We start from the raw sequence: 23,613 nt of genomic DNA on the forward strand, positions 1-23,613 counted from the left end.
CATTCCCAACCCAGAATTCTGTAATCATCATTCAAGCAAAATAATAGGATGAAGACCTTTTTCAGACATGTAATTTTTCAAAAACTTCACACACACACACACACACACACACACACACACATACCCTTTGTATCCCTTTTCAAGGAAGCTACTAGAGGATGTGCTGTACTAAAATGAGAGAGTAAACCAAGAAAGAGGAACGAGTGGTACAATATGCAGTTGTCTCTGGTTTCTCACTTGGCTCAGCCACCAGATGACTTTCTGTATTTCAGCTGTTGCTATCTTTGAGCCTTGGGAGTGGGGAGGGAAAAAAACACCTACCCCACCATGGGAACTGGAAAGTACTCCCTTCCAAGCCTCCCCTGCAGCCAGCACCTGTGATGTGGGCTCCACTGATGAAATGTACCTATGTTATATTTTGACAGAGAAGAGAGGGATGAAACGTGTGTTGTTTCCATGGTTATGGTGGTGATAGCGGGGATGGGCTTCAAGGTTGAGTTCTTGGAGCAGAAGTGGCAGGGGTACAAAGTAGCACCCGGTACGCAGTGGCAATACCAGCAATTTTGCCATCAGATGTGATTCTGTATCATGGAGTCCACATGGTGTACTATAGTTATATTTCCTTTCTTGTTCAACTTTTTGTTTTTCCTGGAGTTGATAGTTGCCTCATGTTTTTATTTGCTTTGTTTGTTGCCTCATATTTTTATTTGCTTTGTTTTCAATGTACTAATCACTAATTCTTCCTCAAACTCTCCAACAGAACTGTTAAACCCCTCACAATGCAGCAAATATGTCAGATAACCTGTCAGCTCCTTCCCTGCTTAATCAGTGAGAGTCAGCTTCTTTACTTGCAACCAAGAACTCTGACTGGTGGAGAGAAGGTGAAGGGAATTCCCATAATGATAGTGAAAAGAAGTTCCCGTATCATAGTTGTGCAGTTGGTCTAGAGAGCAGCCAGCCCAATTTGGAGCAAGACGGCTGAGGGCCCCAGGAGGAATCTCTAAGAAAAAAATGGAGCTGATGGATTATCTGACGTATTTGCTGTATTATAAGGTTTTTGTAGTGCTGTTAGAGAGTTTGAGGAAGAATTACATATTCACACATAGAAAACAAAGAAAATTTAAAACGAGGCAACTGTAGGAGTAACAAAAAGTTGAACAAGAAAGGAAACCATAGTATAGGATGTGGCTTAGCTTTGAACAATATTTACATAGTTATAATAATGGAAGAACTAAAGTTTGATTAACAGAAAGTGATCACATAACTATATCCAGGAAATGGGGGAGAGGATCCATGCATGTGTGTATGTGAAGGAAAGCACAAACTCATCTTCTCAGGTAAATAGTTAAAAGTTGAAGATCAAGAAATATCAGTATAAACCTGTTATTTAGAAATGCAGAGATAAATGCCAAAAGATACAACTGAAATTGGGGGTGGTTTGTTTGGATATGGAGGTCAAGGGACTGCTAATTTTTTGCTGCAAGCATTTTAGTTTTAATTAATTTTTAAAATTATGTGCTTGCAAAACTTTCACAGATATTAAAATTTAAAAGCCATTAGTATCATGGCCACATCCACCCATAATATAGCTGCTTTCATTTTCTCTATGCTTTCTGAAATGTTTTGTCCACAAACACATGTTGCCATGATAAATATATGTGCATTATTGGTTTCATTCAATGTGGGGAGTATTTGCAGTGCCGTGTCATTCTAGTGACTACATTCACTCTTGTTGGTTGTGTTGTCATTTACTTAGACATTTCTTTATTATTTTTGATTTATGAGTTTCACAGACAATACTACGATCAATATCTTTGTGCGTATAGCTTTTCCTTTTTCACTTTTGAATTGCTTCCTTAAGACAGTTTCCAGATTCCCCAAATTACCAGATATGAGACCATGGATCTTTCTCTTGATTTTGCTGTGTAGTATTGAGGGACCCTGCATGGTTGCAGGCCCAAGGCCCCCCTGGGTGCACCATGAATTGATCATCATAGGGATAGAACTTTTTGTAGGGTAGTTGGCTCATTTTTTTTTTTCTGATGGCAGTAGCAGGAGTCAGTCTCTCTCTCTCTCTTTTTTTCCCATATAGAACAGAATTTCCAAAGACCTACACGTCTCCTTCTCTGACTTCTGTCTTGGTTTTCCCCCACTGAGGATTTTTTTCCTTTTTAAAATATTCAAATTAGAAGTTACTGTCCTGTTGAATAATATGGACTCAAAGGAGACACATTTAAAATGGGAGAGAGTGAAAAAAAAAAAAAGAAGAAGAAGGAAAAAAAAAAAAGAAGTGAGGGAGGCAGAAGTGGGTAGACTAGGAAACCAGGGAGTAAGGTAGTTCATGTCCTCAGCTTACCTTCTAAGCAGACACTGGGATGCCTTCTTCTGCACGGTGTCACGTGACTTTGTTATTTTGTCCAATCCCATCCTTCACCCCTCTGACCTCTTTTTCTCCAGGTGGCAGGAGGTGGGGTGTCAGACAGCCCTCCAAACAAGCCCATCCTTCCTCTTCCTGGGGTGGTCTTCAGGATGTCCTACTTGCCTGGACTAAAACAAAAACAAACAAACAAAAGAAAGCATTTGTATCTTGGAAGAATAGCACATCTATCCTAAAACTGTACCTGTTGAGGGCCCTGGGCCATGCATTTCCCTATGGCTTCATTCTCTTCAAGAAGGTGAAGGCTGCAGGCTTCAAGGCTGGGCTGCTGGGATGCCTGTTCCTCAGCTCCTTAAGAGCAGAGGATTGGGGTGTTTCGTGGCCTGTAGGGCCCAACGCCTTCCCTCATTCATCTGCTCTGCCAGCTCTGACCTGGGGCCCTGGCCTCATTACTTTCCCCGCTCCATTCTTGCCTCCCTTCCTTCCATTTTCCTCACAGCAGCCAAAGCAGTCTTCTTCGTAAAGCGTAAAATCAGGCCATCTCCGTCCCCTGCTTAAACCCCCCCAGTGACTTCCCACTGCAGTGGTGACAAAGCCTGGCTCCTCATGGAGGCTCCAAGGCCCTGCAGGATCAGCCACATTGTCTCTCCCCAGTCTCCCCTTCTGCTGTGACTCCCATTACCTGGTCTTCTGCCTCAGGGCCTTTGCACTTCCCGTTCCAGCTGCCTGGAACCCTATTTCATAGATCTTTCCTGGATCCTTCTCGTCATTCGAGCCTCATCTGCAATATCTCACCTGAGGACCCTTACCTGACCTGCCATCCAAAGGAGATGCTCCCTGCAAACCTGTTTTATCACATTCTAATCCTATACTCTCTGAAATCATCTTGTTTATTCAGTTGTTTCTTTCTTTCTTTTTTTCTTTTTTTGTCTTTTCCCGTTAGACTAAAAGCTCTGTAAGAGCAGGGATGGTGCCTGTCCCATTCCCTGATGGACACATAGAAGGCGATCAAATCAATATTTGCTGAATGAATGAATGAGCGAGTGAATGAATGAATAGGACTTGGGACCTTCAGCCTTCTGGGTCAAGGAGGGGCCCCTCATTCTTTTTCCTGAGGGTCTCCAAGAGGATGTGGTGGTTGAAGGATCTCCTGGCAGCCAGAGCAGGGTGGTGGTTTCTGGAAAGCTCCTTCGGGGTAAACATCCAGGAGATTCACCGGGTGGTGGCCCTCCAGGTAAAGCATCTTCCGCTCTGCTTCTGAAGCGCTCACTTGCTCTCACTTTCCATCTAAGTTGGGCAACAGGAAAAGTGTTCATTTCATTCTCCGTGGGAGACTGACTGGAAACAGCACTTGATTAGGACTTTTTGAGGCCGAGAAGTCCTGGAGATAAACCCGGGTCAAGAGGCCCAGTGTGAGCTCTGCTCTGTTCAGCGCGATGTGGAAGGCCGGCCCCTGTGGCCCCCTGCCCCTTGTCATGTGGCTGCTGGTCTCGCATCCTCCCAGCATGGGTGGACGGTAAATACTTAGACTGTGTGTGTAACTACCTTCTACAACTTTCTGTGACTGAGGCTCCTTCCCTTGGGCTAACTAGGTTGTAACTTTGGGCTCTGAAATCCAGGCATTGGACAGATGTTTTGTCCTCAGGTTAAGGACATGAACATCTCTCTCTATACAGGTTCATAGGAGCCGTCCAGGGGGACCTCTAGACTCTTGCTTTAGAATAACATCTGAAGTGTACAGGGCATGTTTTGCCCAGGGCATCCCCTCAGGGAGGAGGATGTTTATGCTCAGACAAGCAAGACACAACTTCCCTTCTTTTCTCACTGCCTGTCCCCTGCTGAGAGTGACTCATGTGTTCCCTTGGGAAGCTGTTCCCCAGGGTATGTGATTGTTCCCCAGGCACCAAAAAGCCTGTCTTTACATTGACAAAGGCTGGGCAGCATCTCCCGGTCAGTGTGTCAACCACATTGGTGACGGCCACTGGAAAGAGGCAGAAGTCTAACAAGACTCGGGAGACGCCAGCTCAGAGCCCCAAAATGGTGGAGTTTCAACAGGAATGAAAGGGATCCTTCGGCAGTCCTGAGCTTGGGACAAGCCATCAGCCAGCTGGTCTGCCAGCCCAGAGGGACTATGTGGGCTGCAAGGTCACTCCTAGTCCCGAAGAAGCATTTGTGGGATTCTACATCCCTTGCTTCCCTTTTCCCTTAGAAATAACTTAGGGCCCCCTGAGGCGTTCCCTGCTGCCAGTGGGGAAGGATGGTGGTGGCAGATGCCCTTTTATCGAAATCTTTAGAGTAACTCCTCTGCTGGCCGCTCAGGACTCAGGAGGTCAGACCCCTCAGACCTTCACAGCTGAGAAACTGTTCTTCAGCCTCAGGCCAGAGAAGGTGCATCTACCTGGGAATGTCTAGGGACAGTTCCAGAGGGCTGGTGACAGAGACCCCCGCCGCACCCCCGGTGCCCACCCCGCCCACCCCCTGGCCAGGATGACTGCTGCCACGCAGCTGTTCTGTGGATTGTGTGGGCCGGAAGTGGGAAGGTGAAAGGAAGTGAGCTCCTTCTTGCCCAGTTTTCTTTACTATTTTATTAACGATTCAGATGTGGATGGACAGAGGAAGCCTCTCTCAAGATTCTGGATGACAGAGTGAGAAGGATTGTTCCTGGTTCTTCTTTGGTCCATCCCACTTTAGTGCCTTGAGGGTGGCCGTGACCCTTACTTACCTTCCTGGCCCCATGGCTCCACATGTGTGTGCAGTCTACTGATCCCAAATGATATCTCTGTGACCCCTAAGGCCTCTCCCCTGAGCTGCAAACTGGGACGTTGCCCCTTGGCTGTCTCCATTGGGATGTTCAGTAAGCAGCTCAGATTCAGTATGTCTGAAATGGAGCTCTTGCTCTTTCAGTTCCCTGCAAATCTGTTTCTCCCTTACACTTTCCCATCTCAGTAAATATCCACCAGCCATGCAGTCTCCCAAGCCCAAACCTGCCTGTCATCCTCGCCCCTTCTCTCACTGTCCCCCATCTGACGCCCCCGCACCGCGCACCCCGCCACCAGCTCGTAGATACACCTTGATTCCCTCCCTCTCCAGTTCCATCTCCTCCTCCTGGGTCAAGCCACAGTCATCTGTGGCACTAGCTGCCCTACATTCTGGACTGCATGCTTGCAACCCTTCAGCATCATTTCAGATGCAAATAGGATCTGGTGGCTCCCTTTCCTAAAACCCTCTAGGGCTGTGCACTCACTGCATCGCCCCTAGAGTGAAAGCCAGATGCTTCCCCTGTAAAGGCTCTGCAGGACTGGTCCCTGCTGACCTCCTCAGCCCATCTCATCCCCCACCCTCCCCTACGCTCCAGCGGCAAGGGCCCGCCTTCTGTTGGCTCAGGACGTGATGGCTCACCCTGGCCCTCTGCCCCAGTGTCCTCCCCTCAGAGGGGCCTTTCTCGGCCTCCCTATATGCAGTAGCCCCTCCTGCTGTCCTCCATCACATCGTCACTAGACACTCTGTCCTTCACCGCGTTGATACAACGCGGGAACATCCTTCTTGTCTACTGTGTCTCCCCTACTGGTGTGTAAGCGCCTTCTGGGGAGGGACCCTTTGTCTCATTCACCACTGTGTTCCCAGCACCTCGCACGATTCCTGACAATAAATACTAGTCGAATAAACTAAAATATCTCAGGTTAAGTGATATATACAAAATGTCAAATCCAATAATACATGAGTGCTGATTATTTCCATGAGATGAAATTACCAAGAATAATTGTGAGTTCCTGCGTCTAGATTCAGAAAGTTAGTGTTCCTGTACAGACTGGGAGAAGTATCTGGAGGGTTGGCAGCCAGCAAACTTGGTGATGTGGCCACCAAAGAACTTTCGGTGGGAAGGGGAGGCGGGGGAGGGGAGCCTGATACACTTTTAGGCCAAACAAATGGGAGTTTGGTGACTAGAACATTCTCCAACAATTGGCCTGCCAGGCCCCATCTGGAGCATCTTGTTTTCTTGGAGTGCCAAACTTTGGCAAAAGAGTCTAAATCTGCTCTGTAGGGAGAACAGAGGTGTGGGGCCACCATCCAGCAGAAGAGCCATCAGATAACGACTCCATGTGCCTCTAGGTGGCAGCACAAAGGACGGGGCTGGGTCTTAGCGGTGGGCCAGTGTCCAAGGGAAGAAATTTCTAACACTAGAAGCTTCCAAAAATGGAATGTGCTGCTCTATTAATGGAAATAAATACTTTCAGCTGCAAGTGATAGAAAATCCAACTGAAACTGCTCTAAGTTAACAACAAAAAGGCAGAGCTGGGGCGGGTTTTTTGGCCGATAGAACTGAAAATTCTAGGGGTAGAGTGTAGCTTCAGGCATGGCTGGATCCAGGGAATCAAAGGCTGTCCTCGGGACCCTGCTTCACTTTCCATACTGAGCTCTGCTTTTCTCCACGTTCGTCCTTTCTCAGGTTCCACCCCTCAGAGCAGTGGGTGGTCACCAGCAGCTCTTGGTAGATATTCTGTCTTTTCTGTTCTCCCAGGAAAAAGTGCCCAAAGAAGTCCAGATGTCAAAACCCATGGGATTGACTTCATAGTCACATGTCCATCCTAGAATCACTGTAGCCAGAGAGGTATGACAGTTGGCTGGGGCTACGTCCCGTTCCTGCTTCCAACACAGTCCCTGTGGCCAGGGGAAATGCAGGGCTCTGATAGGCTGGGCCTGGGTCTCAGGCCACTTCGGGAGCCAGGAGAGAAGTCAACCCATCTGAGCCACTTGGACTGAGGGTGCAGTGAGTTTGTGGAAGGTCCCCAGCTCCCAGATCAAGAAACCGAAAGTTACCAGCACCCCTGTGCCGCTCTCCCCCAGGGTAAACTGCCTTCCACCCGAGGTAACCCCTATCTCTTCTTCTGCCAACATAGACTAGTTCTGCCAGCGCTTGTTCTCCATTTAAATGGGATCTTGAGCACATACCCTTTTGTGCCTGACGTCTTTCTCTCAGCTTTATATGTGTGAGATTCATTTATATTGTTGAATTGATAGATCATCCACTCTCACTGCTAATATAACATTCCATCGGGAGAGGAAACCACAGTTTATTTTTCCATTCTACTGCTGATGAGCACTTGGGAAGTTTCTGTTTGGGGACTGCTATGAATAGCGATGCTATACTCTTGTATGCTTCTTCTGGCGCACCTGTGCTGGCATTTCTGGAGTTAATTGCTGGGTCGTAGGACATATGTGTTCACCTTTAGTAGATACTGCCAAACAGTTTTCCAAAGTGGTTGTACCAATCCGCATTCTTGGAGCAGTTCTAAAGCCTCGGGATTAGCTGACATCTCTGTCCCGTACATACCGAGAGCGACAGGTCTGGGCTTCATGGAGAGCTGGGGCTTGTTAGCAGCTGCATCCTGGGTCCTGGGCCCACAAAGAGGGAAAGAATTCCCATCCTTCTCCTGTCCCCTCTCTGGCATTTGATTCTGTCCTGCCCACACTATCCTGAGTCTTCCTCTTTTAGGAATGAGTTTTTAATATCAGAGTGTTTCCCTGCATCCCAGATGGATGAGTGTAGTCGAAGGCTTCGTTTCCACAGCGCTGAGGTAGCCCCATCCATCCCTTTGGCTAGAGTCCTGGGGAGTTCCTGCTGCATGTGCTCGTCTTAGCCTCGGGACTGAGTGGCCAAAGATGCCTTCCTGAGCTTGGCCAAAGCATTGTAAATGGATTTTCCAGAATTCCTGACTGTCCTCCACATTTTGAGTCAAAAAAAACAGCCTTTGGCCTGGCCATTCTCAGAAAGAGGAACCCAAAGTAGGATGTGGTTTTACAATCAGAAGAAGTGGATCCCAACAGTGGTAACATGGTAGCACAGGGTGACATGCTGCCCTGCTGCTTAGAGCAGCTTCTGCATCTAACTGAGGGTGAGGCCTGGAGCCAGCTGGCAGAGCCACCAGAAAAACATCTCTCTCAAACTAAACACTTCCTTTCAACTATTTTAAAAAGTTACTTAAATCTCGAAGGATGTGACCCTAGGGTAAGGAAGTATTTGTTTAAAGAATAAAAACGATAAAACATGAAGGAGAAAGATTTGCCTACATCAACATTCAAAACTTCTGCTCCTTAAAAAGACACATAAACAAAGTGAAAAGATGACTCAAATCAGATATTGCCAACTCACTCAAGCAACAAAAGAACTGAATCTAGAGAATGTAAGAAACCCTGCCAAGCAGTAAGAAAAAGACAACCCCACAGAAAAAATGGGCAAAGTTTATAAGCTGGATATTTGCAGAAGGTAAACATTTTATGGATAATCAGAGAAATGCAAATTAAAACAAGAGAGCATTTCACGCCCACCAGATTGGCAGAAATGGGTAAATTTGACAGTACCAAGTGCTGGCAAAGATACGGAGATTAAAAAGTTAAGGATGTGGTTATACCTGTCGTAGGTTATATTTATGATCTGACAATTCCACTCCTAGGCATATACCCTCTACCTGCACTGCCCAGTGTGGCAGCCACCAGCCACATGTATTTCTTGAGCACTTGAAATGTGGACAGTATGATTGAGGAATGGAATTTTTAAACATTTTATTTAATTTTAATTCATTTAAACGTAAGAATTCATACTCGATTTGGTTATTGGAAAACTTTTAAGTATATTTGGAACAACTTGATTCTGTGAACCTACTTTTTTAACCTGTTAATTGTATGAAGTCTACATAAGATGAAATACTTCTGATGAAAACCTAGCGTCCGAATTGCCCTGTAAGTGTAAAATACACACCAGATTTCAAAGACTTAGCACCAAAAAAATGTAAAATATCTTGTCATTTTTCTGTACTGATAACATTGAAATGACCATAGTTTGGATATATTGAGTTAAATAAAATAGATTACTAACTGAATTTTATCTGTGTCTTTTTACTTTTTAAAAATGTGGCTACTGGTAACTTAGACATTCCACGTGTAGCTCACATAATATCTCTCTTAGACAGTGTTCACCAAGACTCTCACTTGTACACAAGGTGATGTATGCAGGAACATACATTGCAGCATCGTTTGTAATAACCAAAACGAGTAGACACAAACCTTGAGGTTCCTTAGCAAGAGAGGGGGGTAAATAAATTGTTTATTTACACAGTGGAATATCTCCCAGGAGTTAATATGAATGAACTAGAGCTACATGTATCAGCATGGATAAATCGAGATTGCAGCGCTGAGTGGCAAAAACAAGGGCAGAAGACTCAGTAATCATACAATGCTTTAAAGCATGGAAAAATATTAGGAATTGTTTGTGGACACATTTTAGTATAATAAAAGGATAAGAACATGCACGGAAACTATAAACAACCAGAATCCAGGTGGTGGTAACCCTGAAGTGGGAGAGAGACTCAAAGACCTCTTATTGTGTCTGTAACATTTTGTTACTTACCGGGCAGTGGGTTTGGTATGGCTGAGATAGTTCAACAGCTTGTTTGATGGCTAAAGCCATTTTCAAGCCATTTGGTTTCTGGTCAAAAAGTTTCAAAGAACGTCGTCCTTCGCTCCCTCTCAAGTCTGGGGTTGTCTGCCCAGTGATCCTGCCATTTTCCATCTTTGCTGGCTGGTGGCCATGGTGAGGTCTCCCACGTGTGTGTGTTCCTGAGAAAAAATGATTTGGCATGGGTTTGTTGGTGGTTTAAACTGGGGGCACCGCCGTGAAGGATGCAGACGGAGTGCCTGCAGCTCAGCCTAGACAGTGGCCTGGGGCAGCAGGAGCCACAAGCTACCTCCCGGCTGGGACTCCATCCCAAGCTTCCTGCTGACAAAAGTCCTGAAATCCTGTTTTCCAAAGGGTCCTATTAAAGGACTCACCCAGCACACCTTAGGGCCTCACTTTGCCTTTGCTTCCTTTGCAGGACGATTGGTATCCGAGAATTAAAAGAGCAGGATGCCCCCCGGGGTTGACTGCCCCATGGAATTCTGGACCAAGGAGGAGAATCAGAGCGTGGCCGTTGATTTCTTGCTGCCCACGGGGGTCTATCTGAACTTCCCTGTGTCCCGAAATGCCAACCTCAGCACCATCAAGAAGGTACGATCTTGACCTTAAAACTAGTTCTCAGAGCTTGGAACTCAGAGAAGCAGACAGATGGACTCTGCAACTCTCAGATTTGAGATCCTCAGCTATGAATTTTAAAAGATATGGGGGGGGGCTTCCCTAGTGGCACAGTTGTTAAGAATCCGCCTGCCAATGCAGGGGACATTGGTTCGAGCCCTGGTCCAGGAAGATCCCACATGCCACGGAGCAACTAAGCCCGTGCGCCACAACTACTGAGCCTGAGCTCTAGAGCCCGCGAGTCACAACTGAAGCCCGCGCACCTAGAGCCCGTGCTCCGTAACAAGAGAAGCCACCGCGATGAGAAGCACGCGAATCGCAACGAAGAGTAGCCCCTACTCGTGGCACCTAGAGAGAGCCCGCGCACCGCAACGAAGACCCAACACAGCCAAAAATCTTAAAAATTAAAATAAATTATAAAACAAGTAAATTAAAAAAAAAAAAAAGATATGGGAATTCCCTGGAAGTTCAGGTATCCTTAGATTCTGGGTCACACGCCTGTGCTATCCGTTTGCGTTGATGGACCGTAATTATCCATCCCCCGTGGAAGAAAAGTAGAGCTGTTCTCTCCTTTTCCATCTTCTCTGTGACTCAGCGGTGAGCACCTTTGCAGTAACACTTGGTGCCCCAGTGGCGCTCCTGTGATCCCTGGGGACTCCTCACCCCGAGGCCACATACTGGACACAGCCCGCAGAGGCGTTTATGGCCCCCTCGGTGTGTGAAACTTTTCTGAATTACTTGCCGTCATTTAAAGACCAGGGTGATGAACCAGGAACGATTAGCTGGGTGCCTGGAGGTCAAGTCTGGATGGCCATCTCTCAGGGTAGCCTACAGGGGAGACCGTAGGACCCACCGCTCTGCTCCAGGTTTAGAGCCTCCCTGGCCCCGTTCGTAGAAGGGCAGGGACGGCGACTCCCGGTGACCCTGTGGTCAATGCTCAAGGGACGGAGAGAGTAGTGGTCCTGGGATCTTGCCTTTGCCCCCTTGTCAGGGTCGTGAGACCAGCCTCCACCCGCCTCCCGGCTCCCTGGGGCCCCGCCCACCGTAGGGGAGGAGCTGACCGGCCACTTCCCTTCCAGGTGTTGTGGCACCGAGCCCAGTATGAGCCGCTGTTCCACATGCTCAGTGACCCCGAGGCCTACGTGTTCACCTGCGTCAACCAGACCGCGGAGCAGCAGGAGCTGGAGGACGAGCAGCGGCGGCTATGCGACATCCAGCCCTTCCTGCCCGTCCTGCGCCTGGTGGCCCGGGAGGGTGACCGGGTGAAGAAGCTCATCAACTCGCAGATCAGCTTGCTCATCGGCAAAGGTGCCCTGCCGAGGCCAGGCCGTCCCACCTCCGCTGGGCCTGCCCCCCGCCCCCGCCCCGCCCCGCCCCCGAGCCCCACGCTGACCCGGCTCCCCTGCCCCTCAGGCCTCCATGAGTTTGACTCCTTGCAAGACCCAGAGGTGAATGACTTCCGAGCCAAGATGCGCCAGTTCTGCGAGGAGGTGGCCGCGCACCGGCAGCAGCTGGGCTGGGAGGCCTGGCTGCAGTACAGCTTCCCCCTGCAGCTGGAGCCCTCGGCGCGGAGCTGGGGGCCGGGCACCCTGCGCGTCCCCAACCGGGCCCTGCTCGTCAACGTCAAGTTCGAGGGCAGCGAGGTGAGCGGTGGCTCACGCCGGCCCGTGTGCTGCATGCAGGCTGCCGTGTCCACGGGGGACACTTCCCCTGTGAGACTCCCGGTCACCCACCAGCCTCCCCAGTTCACCCTCCTCCCAGCAACATCGGGTGGTATTTGTAGGGTATCCATTGCATACGAGGGGCTTGGCCAAACGTCCCACCCGGCGAGTTCCACAAGGCAGAGTGACCAAGAGGCTTTGGTCCTCGGTCCACTCACGCATCCAACAGGTATTTCCTGGTGTCGGCCACGTGCCATCATCAGAGCCTGCCGTCGTGGAGCTCACATTCAGGGGGCAGGGGGCGCCTAATACTTGCAGACGGGCCAGCCCACCCCCTGTGCCCCAGAACCCCATGGGCTCTTCGCAGGCGTGGAGGACTGACCCTCCCTCCTCCCCCTAGGAGAGCTTCACCTTCCAGGTGTCCACCAAGGATGTGCCCCTGGCACTGATGGCCTGCGCGCTCCGGAAGAAGGCCACGGTGTTCCGGCAGCCGCTGGTAGAGCAGCCCGAGGACTACACACTGCAGGTGAACGGGAAGCACGAGTACCTGTACGGCAGCCACCCCCTCTGCCAGTTCCAGGTGAGGCCTGGGGTCCCTGCAGTCCTGGCCTGGGGCCTGGGTTGGGGCGGCGGGGGGGCGGGAGCTGGTCCTCGGCCCCTCTCGAGCCCGACAAGCCAGACCTTGGGGGTCACGGTGAGAGTGCGCCCTTGCTGGGCTGGCTCTCCCCGTGAGCACAGGGAGGTGGGCGGGGGCAGGAAGGGCCAGCAGGAGAGGCCCCAGAAGGCCTGGCGTGGGCAGGGGCCAGCGTGGGGCATCCCTGGGTAGCCAGTCGTCCAGGGAACAGTGGAGCCACTCACCCCGCCCCCCATCTCAGTACATCTGCAGCTGCCTGCACAGCGGGCTGACCCCCCACCTGACCATGGTGCACTCCTCTTCCATCCTCGCCATGCGGGATGAGCAGAGCGACCCCGCCCCCCAAGTCCAAAAGCCACGCGCCAAACCGCCCCCCATTCCTCTGAAGAAGGTGAGCTGGCGCCCTGCACTTACCCTCCCCTGCAGCCCTCCTTCCCACCTGAGGTCCAGCCCAGGCGCCTATTGGGCATCGCCCTGGACCAGCCATAGGTCCAGGGGCCCCGTGTCTCATGCCTTCTGGTTGCTCGGGGTTGAGAGTTAGGCCTCTGGGCTGGGGTGGACTCCTGTCTGGACTCCTGGGGCAGCCTCTAGGCCTGGCGCTTGGCCGCCTGCCCCTCCTGTCTCCCGTGCTGTAGGCAGAACTCCATGCCCTGCAGCGCTCGGGGGGTCTTGGGCCCCCTGGGGCGCCTGCACGGCAGGTTTTCTGGTAAAGGATGGCGTTGCGGGCAGGAATCTGCAACACCCTTGCCACCGCGGTGGCCACGCGCCCTGGCAGCGGCCGGGAGCGCAAGCCTCCCCTGAATTCCCCTGCTTTAACGCCCCCGCTTCTCCCCTCCACCCCGCCCAGCCCGCCTCGGTGTCCCTGTGGTCCCTGGAACAGCCTTTCTGCATCGAGCTGATCCAGGGCAGCAAAGTGAATGCCGATGAGCGGATGAAGGTAGGGGCTCCTGGGCCGGGAAGGGCCCGGGGAGTGCGTGTTTTTTGCACAAACACGGTGGCTGTGGCCTGGATGGGTGGCGGAGGAAGAAGGGGGGGGTGTCACACGAAAGCCACCTGACCACATTACCCAGCATCCCTGCCGGGGGTGGTGATGAGCTGCTTCAAAACAGGAAGGGGGGAGGGGAGCAGGCCAGCCGGCCAGAGAGGACAATTCGGAGAAACCGGGCCCAGCGAGTTCTGGGTATTGACTTTGGTGGAGGTAGTGGGGCCAGGCCCAGCCCAGGGATAGAGGAACCGCAGAGCCTGAGAGGTGACAGGCGCAGAAGGGGAGCCGCTCCAGCTGGGCCGGGGCCAAGGCCACGGCCACCTCTGGGTCGTTCACACGCCCACCTCCTCTGGCCTCAGGACGGCCCTGTGAGGGTGCAGGTTTTCTCGTCCCATTTGCAGGACAGGAATCCCGGGTCCAAGGAGGTCGGGGCTCTTTGGGGAGCACTTTTTGGTTGGGGTAATTTCACAAGCAGGGCAGGCGTGGGCTCCCATGGATGAATCCTGGAGGGCTGCCTGGGGCAGCTTTCTGGCCGGGCCATGAGGAGGCAGGGTGAGATGTGCAGGCGGCATTAAGTCCTTCCCTGCCTACAGGGGCTCATGCCATTCTGAGCAGTGGGGGCACTCTTGGGTGCTTAAGCTAGAAGGACCCCTGGAGTTCCCGAGCCCTGATGGGGAAACTGAGGCCCAGAGCAGGGAGCCAACACGCCCCAGGGTCCCGCAGTCAGTGGGGAGCACAGCCCACGCCGCCCTCCCCTTCCCCCCAGGACCACACCTCCCCCTCAGGCAGCCAGCCCTCCCTTTTCCGGACCACCTTCAAGCACCTGGCGGGGGAGGGTTCAGACCCACGTGAAATGAGGACCTTTCCAGAGGAGATTCGAGCCTTAGGTGGGAGGGACACCCGGGCGGGAGAGGGAGGCTGGGCCTCTGCCGCCTGCCACCCGCACCGCGCCTTCCCCAGCTGGTGGTGCAGGCCGGCCTCTTCCACGGCAACGAGACGCTGTGCAAGACGGTGTCCAGCTCGGAGGTGAGCGTGTGCTCAGAGCCTGTGTGGAAGCAGCGGCTGGAGTTCGACATCAACATCTGCGATCTACCGCGCATGGCCCGCCTCTGCTTTGCGCTCTACGCGGTGATCGAGAAGGCCAAGAAGGCTCGCTCCACCAAGAAGAAGTCCAAGAAGGCGGTGGGTGGGGCCGGTTGGGAGGCGCTCCGTGATGGTCCCAGTCCAGTCCCGGAGCCCGCCCCGGGGCCACTGCTCACCCCGTTCCCAGCATCCCAGCTGGCACGCAGCCTGGGGATGGGGTCCAGGAGGGCCTGTGAAGCCCAGCCTCTGCACACCGCGCACGCGCACACACACACACGCACGCACGCGCGGACGCACGCACGCGCGCGCGCGCTCGCCACCACCCCTGCCTGCCGTGTGATGGTGCTGGGAAGCCCAGCCTCTCCACACCGCGCACGCGCACACACACGCACGCACGCACACGCGCACACACACGCACACGCGCACACACACACACACACACGCGCACGCACGCACGCGCGCGCTCGCCACCACCCCTGCCTGCCGTGTGATGGTGCTGGGAAGCCCAGCCTCTGCACACCGCGCACGCGCACACACGCACGCACGCACGCGCGCGCTCGCCACCACCCCTGCCTGCCGTGTGATGGTGCTGGGAAGCCCAGCCTCTGCACACCGCGCACGCGCACACACGCACGCACGCCCACACACACACGCGCACGCACGCACGCCCCCACACACGCACACACACGCACGCACGCACGCGCGCGCTCGCCACCACCCCTGCCTGCCGTGTGATGGTGCTGGGAAGCCCAGCCTCTGCACACCGCGCACGCGCACACACACACGCACGCACGCACGCGCGCGCTCGCCACCACCCCTGCCTGCCGTGTGATGGTGCTGGGTTCCTGGGTTTATGAGCACAGTGACTCGGAATATCTGGGCCTGGGCCTTTGGTCCTTGTGGGAACCTGGAGGGAGCTCCCTGCCCTGGAAGGACAAATGCAGTGTCCTTGCAGGGAGCGGGGTGGCCTGAGTCAGCAGCCAGTTGGAGACAGAGTGGTGGTCGAGCACTGAGTCACTGGGCCCAGGATGTGACTGACCACCGAGCCACCCTGACTCACTCGTAGCTGAGCTGGGCCAGCTCCCTAGGGCCTATGTGGTTTGTTTGAGGCTTCCTCAAGAAGCCGAGAGTGGGATGCATCCGGGAGCAGAAGGGAGTCGAGGGGTGACTGACTCTGCTAGCTGCTTCAAAGGGAGTCTGGGCAAGGGTGGGAAGCATGGTCTGGCTGGGCCCATCCTGCAGATGAGCAAACGGAGGCTTTCTGGAGGCTGGCTGTGACCTGCCCGGTTTCTCTCCCAGGACTGCCCCATCGCCTGGGCCAACCTCATGCTGTTTGATTACAAGAACCAGCTCAAGACCGGCGAGCGCTGCCTCTACATGTGGCCCTCCGTCCCAGGTTGGCCCAGGCCAGGAGGGAGAGGCAGAGGCCAGGGGATTGGGGAGGTGGGTCCCACACGTGATGACATTCCCCTTGCAACTCCCATCTGTCCTTGTATCCAGACGAGAAAGGGGAGCTACTGAACCCCTGTGGGACCGTGCGGAGTAACCCCAACACTGAGAGCGCAGCCGCCCTGGTCATCTTTCTCCCTGAGGTGGCCCCCCACCCTGTATACTACCCTGCCCTGGACAAGGTCAGTGAGGGGGCCCTCGCCATTTGGGGTCCAGGACCCACCCTGCCCAGAAACCTCGAAGCTAAAGGTTAACTGTCCTGACCCTGCCTCTGGGGCTCCCCAGGACATGGTCCCTGCACCCCGTGAGTTGCCCGGGCTGGGAGCTGGGTGCCCACACACGCTTGGGGGCTTCCTTGACTCTCTGGAATCCTCATGTGTCCTAGAGCAGTGATTCTCAACCGGGGGCCGCTTTGCCCCCCAGGGGACTTTGGGCAATGTCCAAAGGCATTTTTGGTTGTCACAACTAGTGGGAGAGATGCACCTGGCATCTCATGGACGGAGGTCAGGGATGCTGCTAAACGCCCTACAGCACGCGGGAGAGTCCCCACCACTGAGAGTCATTGGCACACAAAGTCAGCAGTGCCGAGGTGTTGACGCCCGCCCCGGGGGCCCCCCCCGGCCAGGCTGGCCCAGGCCCCGGGGTTGCCGCTGACAGCAGGGTCGCTCTTGCAGATCCTAGAGCTGGGGCGGCATGGGGAGCACGGGCGCTTCACGGAGGAGGAGGTGAGCTGGGGGCCGTGGGCGGTGGGGCGTGGACCTGGCTGCAGCCCTCACCGCCCCCCCACCTCCACCTGTGCCCCTCAGCAGCTGCAGCTGCGGGAGATCCTGGAGCGCCGGGGGTCCGGGGAGCTATACGAGCACGAGAAGGACCTGGTGTGGAAGATGCGGCACGAGATCCAGGAGCACTTCCCCGAGGCGCTGGCCCGGTTGCTGCTGGTCACCAAGTGGAACAAGCACGAGGACGTGGCCCAGGTGGGCGGCAGGGCCGGGGCCGGGGGAGGGGGCAGAGTCTGGAGCCAGACCGCAGCCTGCGCCCCCTGCCCTGACCACCGGCACCCCCCAGATGCTCTACCTGCTGTGCTCCTGGCCCGAGCTGCCCGTCCTGAGCGCCCTGGAGCTGCTGGACTTCAGCTTCCCTGACCGCCACGTGGGCTCCTTTGCCATCAAGTCCCTGCGGAAACTGACGTGAGTCCCGCGGACTTCCCCATCTTCAGAGGGCGGCTTTGCCCCAATGGCCCGGGTCTAGCCGCTGGCTGGAGACCTCTCCTGGGGGCCTGCTCATCAGGTGAGGCTGGCCTCCCGCCCCTACCCTGCCCCCTCGCCAGCTGCAGACCCTCTCCCGAGCCGTGCAGCTCCGGGCCCAGCCGCCCCCCTTCTCTGCAGGGACGACGAGCTTTTCCAGTACCTGCTGCAGCTGGTGCAGGTGCTCAAGTACGAGTCCTACCTCGACTGCGAGCTGACCAAATTCCTGCTGGACCGGGCCCTGGCCAATCGCAAGATCGGCCACTTCCTCTTCTGGCACCTGCGGTAGCTGGACTCACCTGGAAGGCCACGGGGAGGAGGGGCCTCTTGCCTGCGGGCCTCGCGTCTCCGCCGGCCAGCCCCGGTGTCCTTGGTGGCTGGGTCCTGCCGGGCTGGGAGGGGCTGTGTGGCCCCGCCTGGCGAGGCGAGGCTCAGCCCCTTCTTCCTCTCTCCAGCTCCGAGATGCACGTGCCCTCGGTGGCCCTGCGCTTCGGCCTCATCATGGAGGCCTACTGCAGGGGCAGCACCCATCACATGAAGGTGCTGATGAAACAGGTGAGGCTCGGGGCTCCCGCACCCCTGCCCGGGCTCTGCTTTGGGGCAGTTGCCCCGGCCCCTGTAGAACCGCGTGGGCCAGGCCGAGGCTCGGAGCCTGCCCCTCCCAGCCTGCCCACGCTGCCCTCCCGTCCTCCTGGCCAGGGGGAAGCGCTGAGCAAGCTGAAAGCCCTGAACGACGTCGTCAAAGTGAGCTCCCAGAAGACCACCAAGCCCCAGACCAAGGAGCTGATGCAGCTGTGCCTGCGCCAGGAGACCTACCTGGAGGCCCTCTCCCACCTGCAGTCCCCACTCGACCCCAGCACCCTGCTGGCTGAAGTCTGGTGAGCCCCAGGCCCCAGCCGGGGCCTCCCCACCCCCTCCCCTCCCCCCAGGCCCTGAGGAGGGCCCACTGCTGACTGCTGTCTGGTCCGGCAGTGTGGAGCAGTGCACCTTCATGGACTCCAAGATGAAGCCCCTGTGGGTCATGTACAGCAATGAGGAGGCGGGCAGCGATGGCACCGTGGGCATCATCTTTAAGAATGGGGATGGTGAGCAGGCCGGGCCCCGGGCAGAGACCCGCTGAGGCCTTGGCTTCCCCTCGCCCTGCCATACTACCCTCGGCGGGGGCACCTTGCAGTGGGGGCCAGGGGCAGATCTCCTGGAGGGCGAGCTGACGAAAACACAGAGTCTTGGGACTCCGGGGCCTGGGCATGGCTGGGATTGGAGAACCCACCTGAAACTCATGCCTTTCCTCCCCGGGGGCGGCTGCACAGACCTCCGCCAGGACATGCTGACCCTGCAGATGATCCAGCTGATGGACGTTCTGTGGAAGCAGGAGGGCTTGGACCTGAGGTGAGAGGCCCTCCCGTCATCCACTTGTGCCTGCACCAGGCCTAGGACCATACCCTGTTGGAGGGGGTCCCCTGTCAAAGCTGACATTACCACCTCAGCTGGAAAAAAGACTGGCTCTTCTAAGAAGAGCAGGGACCAGTTTGAAACTCGGGGTCAGGGAGGCGATAGGGCCGCAGGATGAGGGTGGAGAAGGCCAGCCCTGGCCCTTTGCACTGTCTCCCTCCATTGGTCCCTTTCCCTCAAGCATCCCTGGCTTCCTGCCCCATCATCTTCCAAGCCACCTGGATTTTTCTTTCTGAGCAAACATGAGTTCAGCCAAGGTGCCGACTCTTCCTCTCTGCATCCTGGGTACTGGTGTGACCTCTCCAAGGAACCTTCCCTGGAGCCCTGGGAGTCAAGGGCTCGCCCCTAGTACCTGCCTCCTCTTTTCAGCAACTTGAGTAGCCTCTCCTGCAGCCTTTTTGGGTTAAGCTCCTTGGGGTCAAGAAGCCCCTGGGACAGCCCTTGACCACTGTGTCCACCTGCCCCTCCTCCCACCTGGCTAGGATGACCCCTTACGGCTGCCTCTCCACCGGGGACCACACAGGCCTCATCGAGGTGGTGCTTCACTCAGACACCATCGCCAACATCCAGCTGAACAAGAGCAACATGGCGGCCACGGCTGCCTTCAACAAGGATGCTCTGCTCAACTGGCTCAAGTCCAAGAACCCTGGGTAGGTTTCAGGCCCAAGGGACAGACGCCCTCCCCTTCCCAAGAGGCAGACCTCGGGAATCAAAGGCAAGGAGGAGGGACTTTGACTGTCTCTGTGGCTTCTTGGCTCAGCTGAGGGCCATCCCATAGATGCTGTGGGGTAGGGGGTGGGGGAGTGGGTCAGGTCTCTGTTCCCACATGTATCAGTTAGTTATTGCCGCATAACAACCACCCCGAACTTAGGGGCCTAAATCACAAATCTGCAACTTGAGCTGGCTCAGCTGAGTGGTTCTTCTGCTTTAATCACTCACACAACTGCTCTCATCTGGTAGTTTGACTGGGCCTGGAGGATTGCACGTCTGAGGCTTCTCTCCATGTGGCCTCTCATTCTAGCCTCAGCTTCCTTCCATGACAGTAGGGGAGGTTCAGGAACTGCAAGGAGTCTTAAGGCCCAGGCTCTGGAAGGTGCCCAGCATCACTTCCTCCATGTTCTGTTGGTCCAAGCAAGTCACAAGGCCAGATTCAAGGGCAGGGGACATAGACACCACCTCTTGGTAGAGGAAGCTGCAAAATGGTGTGGCCGTGGTTTCCATCCCTGCCCCCCAGGGAGGCCCTGGATCGAGCCATTGAGGAGTTCACCCTCTCCTGCGCTGGCTACTGTGTGGCCACATACGTGCTGGGCATCGGCGATCGGCACAGCGACAACATCATGATCCGGGAGAACGGGCAGGTAGGGGTGGCGCGGGGCTGCCATGAGCACGGTGCCTGCCGCCCGGTGCCGGCCCGCTGGCCGTTCTGCTCTGCGCACATCCAAGCCCTTCCAGCTCCCTCTCCCTCCCCAGGCTCCTCTGGGTGAGGCACCCTCCCTTTTGACTCCTTTTGGGTCTTTGCTCTTCCCTCCCCTCAGCTGTTCCACATTGATTTCGGCCACTTTCTGGGGAATTTCAAGACCAAGTTTGGAATCAACCGTGAGCGAGTCCCGTTCATCCTCACCTATGACTTTGTGCACGTGATCCAGCAGGGGAAGACGAATAACAGTGAGAAATTTGAAAGGTGAGGGTGCCTCAGACCCCCGCGATGCTCCTTGGTGCCGGGGGCGGTCAGTCAGAGGACGCTGGGGCTCTGTGGGCACGGCTCCTTCCAGGGTGCGGGGGGACGGGAGGACCCACGGCCCGCTCCCTGACCTCCCACTACAGGTTCCGGGGCTACTGTGAAAGGGCCTACACCATCCTGCGGCGCCACGGGCTGCTCTTTCTCCACCTCTTTGCTCTCATGCGGGCGGCAGGCCTGCCCGAGCTCAGCTGCTCCAAAGACATCCAGTACCTCAAGGTAAACGCCAGGGCGGGGCCCCGCCAGGCAGGAGACCAGGGAGCCCCGGACTCCTCGAGGCACCACGCCCCCAACCCCCGAGCGTGGTGGACCCACAGGGCCCTCCTGACTCGCGTGTGCTCACACCGGCCTGGGACCCAGGTCTGGCAGGAAGCCACCGGCTCTGGCCCACCCTCCCGTCCTCCGCAGGCTGTGGGCGTTTCCACTTGTACAAGAGGGTTCCCTCCATGGTTAAAAACTGTCTTTCCTTCCTGCGTCTTTTCAGTTTATGAGACGCTGGGGTGGGGACTGAGGTGGCGGGGGGGGGGGGGGCCATGGCCCCCGAGTTCCTGGGAAGAAGCTGCTCCCTCCCTTCTTCCTCTTGCCAGCTTCCAGTGGAGAAGGCCAAGCCGCCTGCCTTCGGGGCCAAGACCTCCGGGCTCAAGTTGGCATCTTATTTTGAGGATGGGGCGGGGCGGGGGCCGCCTTGGTTGGGGTCGGAACGAAGAGCTCTTCCGGGGGAGGTGCTGGGTAGGTGCCCTCCTGGCTCCCTTGGTGCAGTTCTCTTAGGAGGGAGCGTTACCTGCCCAGAGAGGGTGGAGGTGCAGGGAGACGGGGCTCCCTGCTGAGCAGGGCCCAGGCCCCTCCGTGGGACGCCCATTGCTTCCATCTTACCTCAGGATTCTCTGGCATTGGGGAAGACGGAGGAGGAGGCTCTAAAGCACTTCCGGGTGAAGTTTAACGAAGCCCTCCGGGAGAGCTGGAAAACCAAAGTGAACTGGCTGGCCCACAACGTGTCCAAAGATAACAGGCAATAGCAGCCCGTCCAAGCCCTGGGCCTGGAGACAACCGAGCTGCCAGTCTTGGGAGCCGGGCATCCTCGGCCACCCTCCGGGACCTGAAAGGCTGGACGGCATCCTTGGGAAAGAACCTACACAACTGCCTTTTGTTTACACTGGTTATTTATTTATGACTTGAAATGTTTCGGGAGCTAAACAGCCATACATGGAAATGTACCCTAATGTGGGGAGGGGCACCGTCCTCCCACTTCCCCATCCAAGCCCTGGGCTTTGATGGGAAGACACTGTGAACCCGGCACCTCGAGGCCGCATCTCGCCGAGGATCTGTGACCTCAAGTCTTCCAGCTGGTGGGTCTGGAGCCGGCAGAGATGATTCTCCCGTCCGGGAGCTGCCTCCTCCCCAGGCTCCTGCCGTGCTACACCGGTCTTGGTGCCTGGCAGTGACCCGGTACCTGCTGTCCAGACAGGGCACCCACGCCTGTTCACCCCCTCCACCTGCGTGCCCTCCACTGACTGAGTTCTGGGCAGCCCCCAGAGGAGGCCTGGGTACCCTCTAGATTCAGGGATGATTGCTTTCCAATTTTTTTTTTTTTTTTTTTTTTTGCGGTACGCGGGCCTCTTACTGTTATGGCCTCTCGTGTTGCGGAGCACAGGCTCTGGACGCGCAGGCTCAGCGGCCATGGCTCACGGGCCCAGCCGCTCCGCGGCATGTGGGATCCTCCCGGACCGGGGCACGAACCCGTGTCCCCTGCATTGGCAGGCAGACTCCCAACCACTGCGCCACTAGGGAAGCCCTGCTTTCCACTTTTAAAGCGACTCCTGGGTACGGGAACGCATCTCTGCTGTAAAGTGATTTTGTTTGCGGGTGAGAAAAAAAATAGCCAAACTACTTTACTGAACCTCTACGGCTCGGGAGAAAGGCCCCAGCGCCCATCACATATAGCGCACGCTGGTCCTCGAGACACATTAAAAAGGTCTGAGCTTGATTTAGCCCATCCTGGTCATGGATCAAGACACAAGCAGGTGCGAGTACTTTGTGCAATTGTATGTAACCTCCCTCCTCCTAAAGCAGGTTTTAGGTCATGAAAGACCTGATCTCCTCTCCAGAACACTCACCTTTGAGAACCTGCTCCTAGTACCCAGGCAGCAGAAGCGTGAGAGTTAGGGGTGTGGTGGCATCTTGTCCTCTGACGGTACTTAGCTTGAAATGATTCAGGCTCGGCCTTAGGTGCATCTGAGGAGCTCGAGAAATGCAGGTTCCCGGGCCCCCCTCAGCCTTCTGGAGCCAACTCTGGAGATGGGGCTAAGAACCTGGGCTTCCGGAAGCCCACAGGTGAGCTTCATGTATTAGCAGCCGACTCGGGACCCGCAGGGGCGACACCACTTACCTCTCAAATGGCTTTGCACGGCTCAGCAGAGCCAGAAGTAGCTGCCCTGTCAGCAGCCCTGGTGCACGGCTTCCAGAAGAGTCCAGGTGCCAACTCTGTTTCTTGGTTCACGAGAGGTGGCCGAGAGGCACTGCCCATAGCAATCCACGCCACCCACAGAGCCCCACTGACCAGACTCTGGTTCCCAACTAAGTGCTGAATTCATCAGACCCGTCCACCTGTTTGGAAACAGGAAAAGCCGAGTGTGTGTCTACTTGTTATTTATTTGGACGAGTCTGTGCTTCGTGGTGTGGGCAGCACACTGCATGTACACAGCAACAGCCGGTTGGGTGCGTGGCCTGTGTGCCTGACGAGAAGAGTATTTTCTATTTTTTTTTAACTCATTTGATGTTTCTGTGTGGGGAAGGTGAGTTCAGCGTAACTGATGTAGGTTCAACAGTCTGAAACCTTGAAATGAGAGGTAAAAACAGATTAAAAGAAATAAAATCCTTGGTATGTTATGTTCTTGGCTCAGAAAGAAACAGAATGCAGGATTA

At 55.3% G+C, this 23,613-nt stretch overlaps 1 protein-coding gene across 8 annotated transcripts in view; it reads left to right on the top strand.

Annotated features, from left to right (window-relative positions):
* Positions 1-23,567, top strand: part of PIK3CD (phosphatidylinositol-4,5-bisphosphate 3-kinase catalytic subunit delta) — a 49,004-nt gene extending 25,437 nt beyond the window's left edge. For 4 of the 8 annotated variants that reach the window (XM_032627025.1, XM_032626999.1, XM_032627015.1 and 1 more), the window contains 22 exons: positions 10,249-10,421; positions 11,525-11,753; positions 11,859-12,088; positions 12,507-12,686; positions 12,982-13,131; positions 13,588-13,677; positions 14,686-14,907; positions 16,108-16,204; positions 16,309-16,439; positions 16,932-16,982; positions 17,064-17,231; positions 17,323-17,444; positions 17,643-17,786; positions 17,957-18,056; positions 18,201-18,379; positions 18,474-18,586; positions 18,812-18,890; positions 19,436-19,603; positions 20,188-20,311; positions 20,489-20,634; positions 20,778-20,910; positions 21,279-21,563. In XM_032627025.1, the coding sequence (XP_032482916.1) occupies positions 10,281-10,421; positions 11,525-11,753; positions 11,859-12,088; positions 12,507-12,686; positions 12,982-13,131; positions 13,588-13,677; positions 14,686-14,907; positions 16,108-16,204; positions 16,309-16,439; positions 16,932-16,982; positions 17,064-17,231; positions 17,323-17,444; positions 17,643-17,786; positions 17,957-18,056; positions 18,201-18,379; positions 18,474-18,586; positions 18,812-18,890; positions 19,436-19,603; positions 20,188-20,311; positions 20,489-20,634; positions 20,778-20,910; positions 21,279-21,518 (3,237 nt within the window). In that variant the 5' untranslated portion in view covers positions 10,249-10,280 and the 3' untranslated portion in view covers positions 21,519-21,563. The other 4 variants (XM_032627034.1, XM_032627052.1, XM_032627061.1 and 1 more) reach the window with 4 other exon arrangements.
* Positions 23,568-23,613: the final 46 nt, after the last annotated feature.

Source organism: Phocoena sinus, chromosome 1 (genome assembly GCF_008692025.1).
Source record: "Phocoena sinus isolate mPhoSin1 chromosome 1, mPhoSin1.pri, whole genome shotgun sequence".
Classification (NCBI taxonomy): Eukaryota; Metazoa; Chordata; class Mammalia; order Artiodactyla; family Phocoenidae; genus Phocoena; species Phocoena sinus.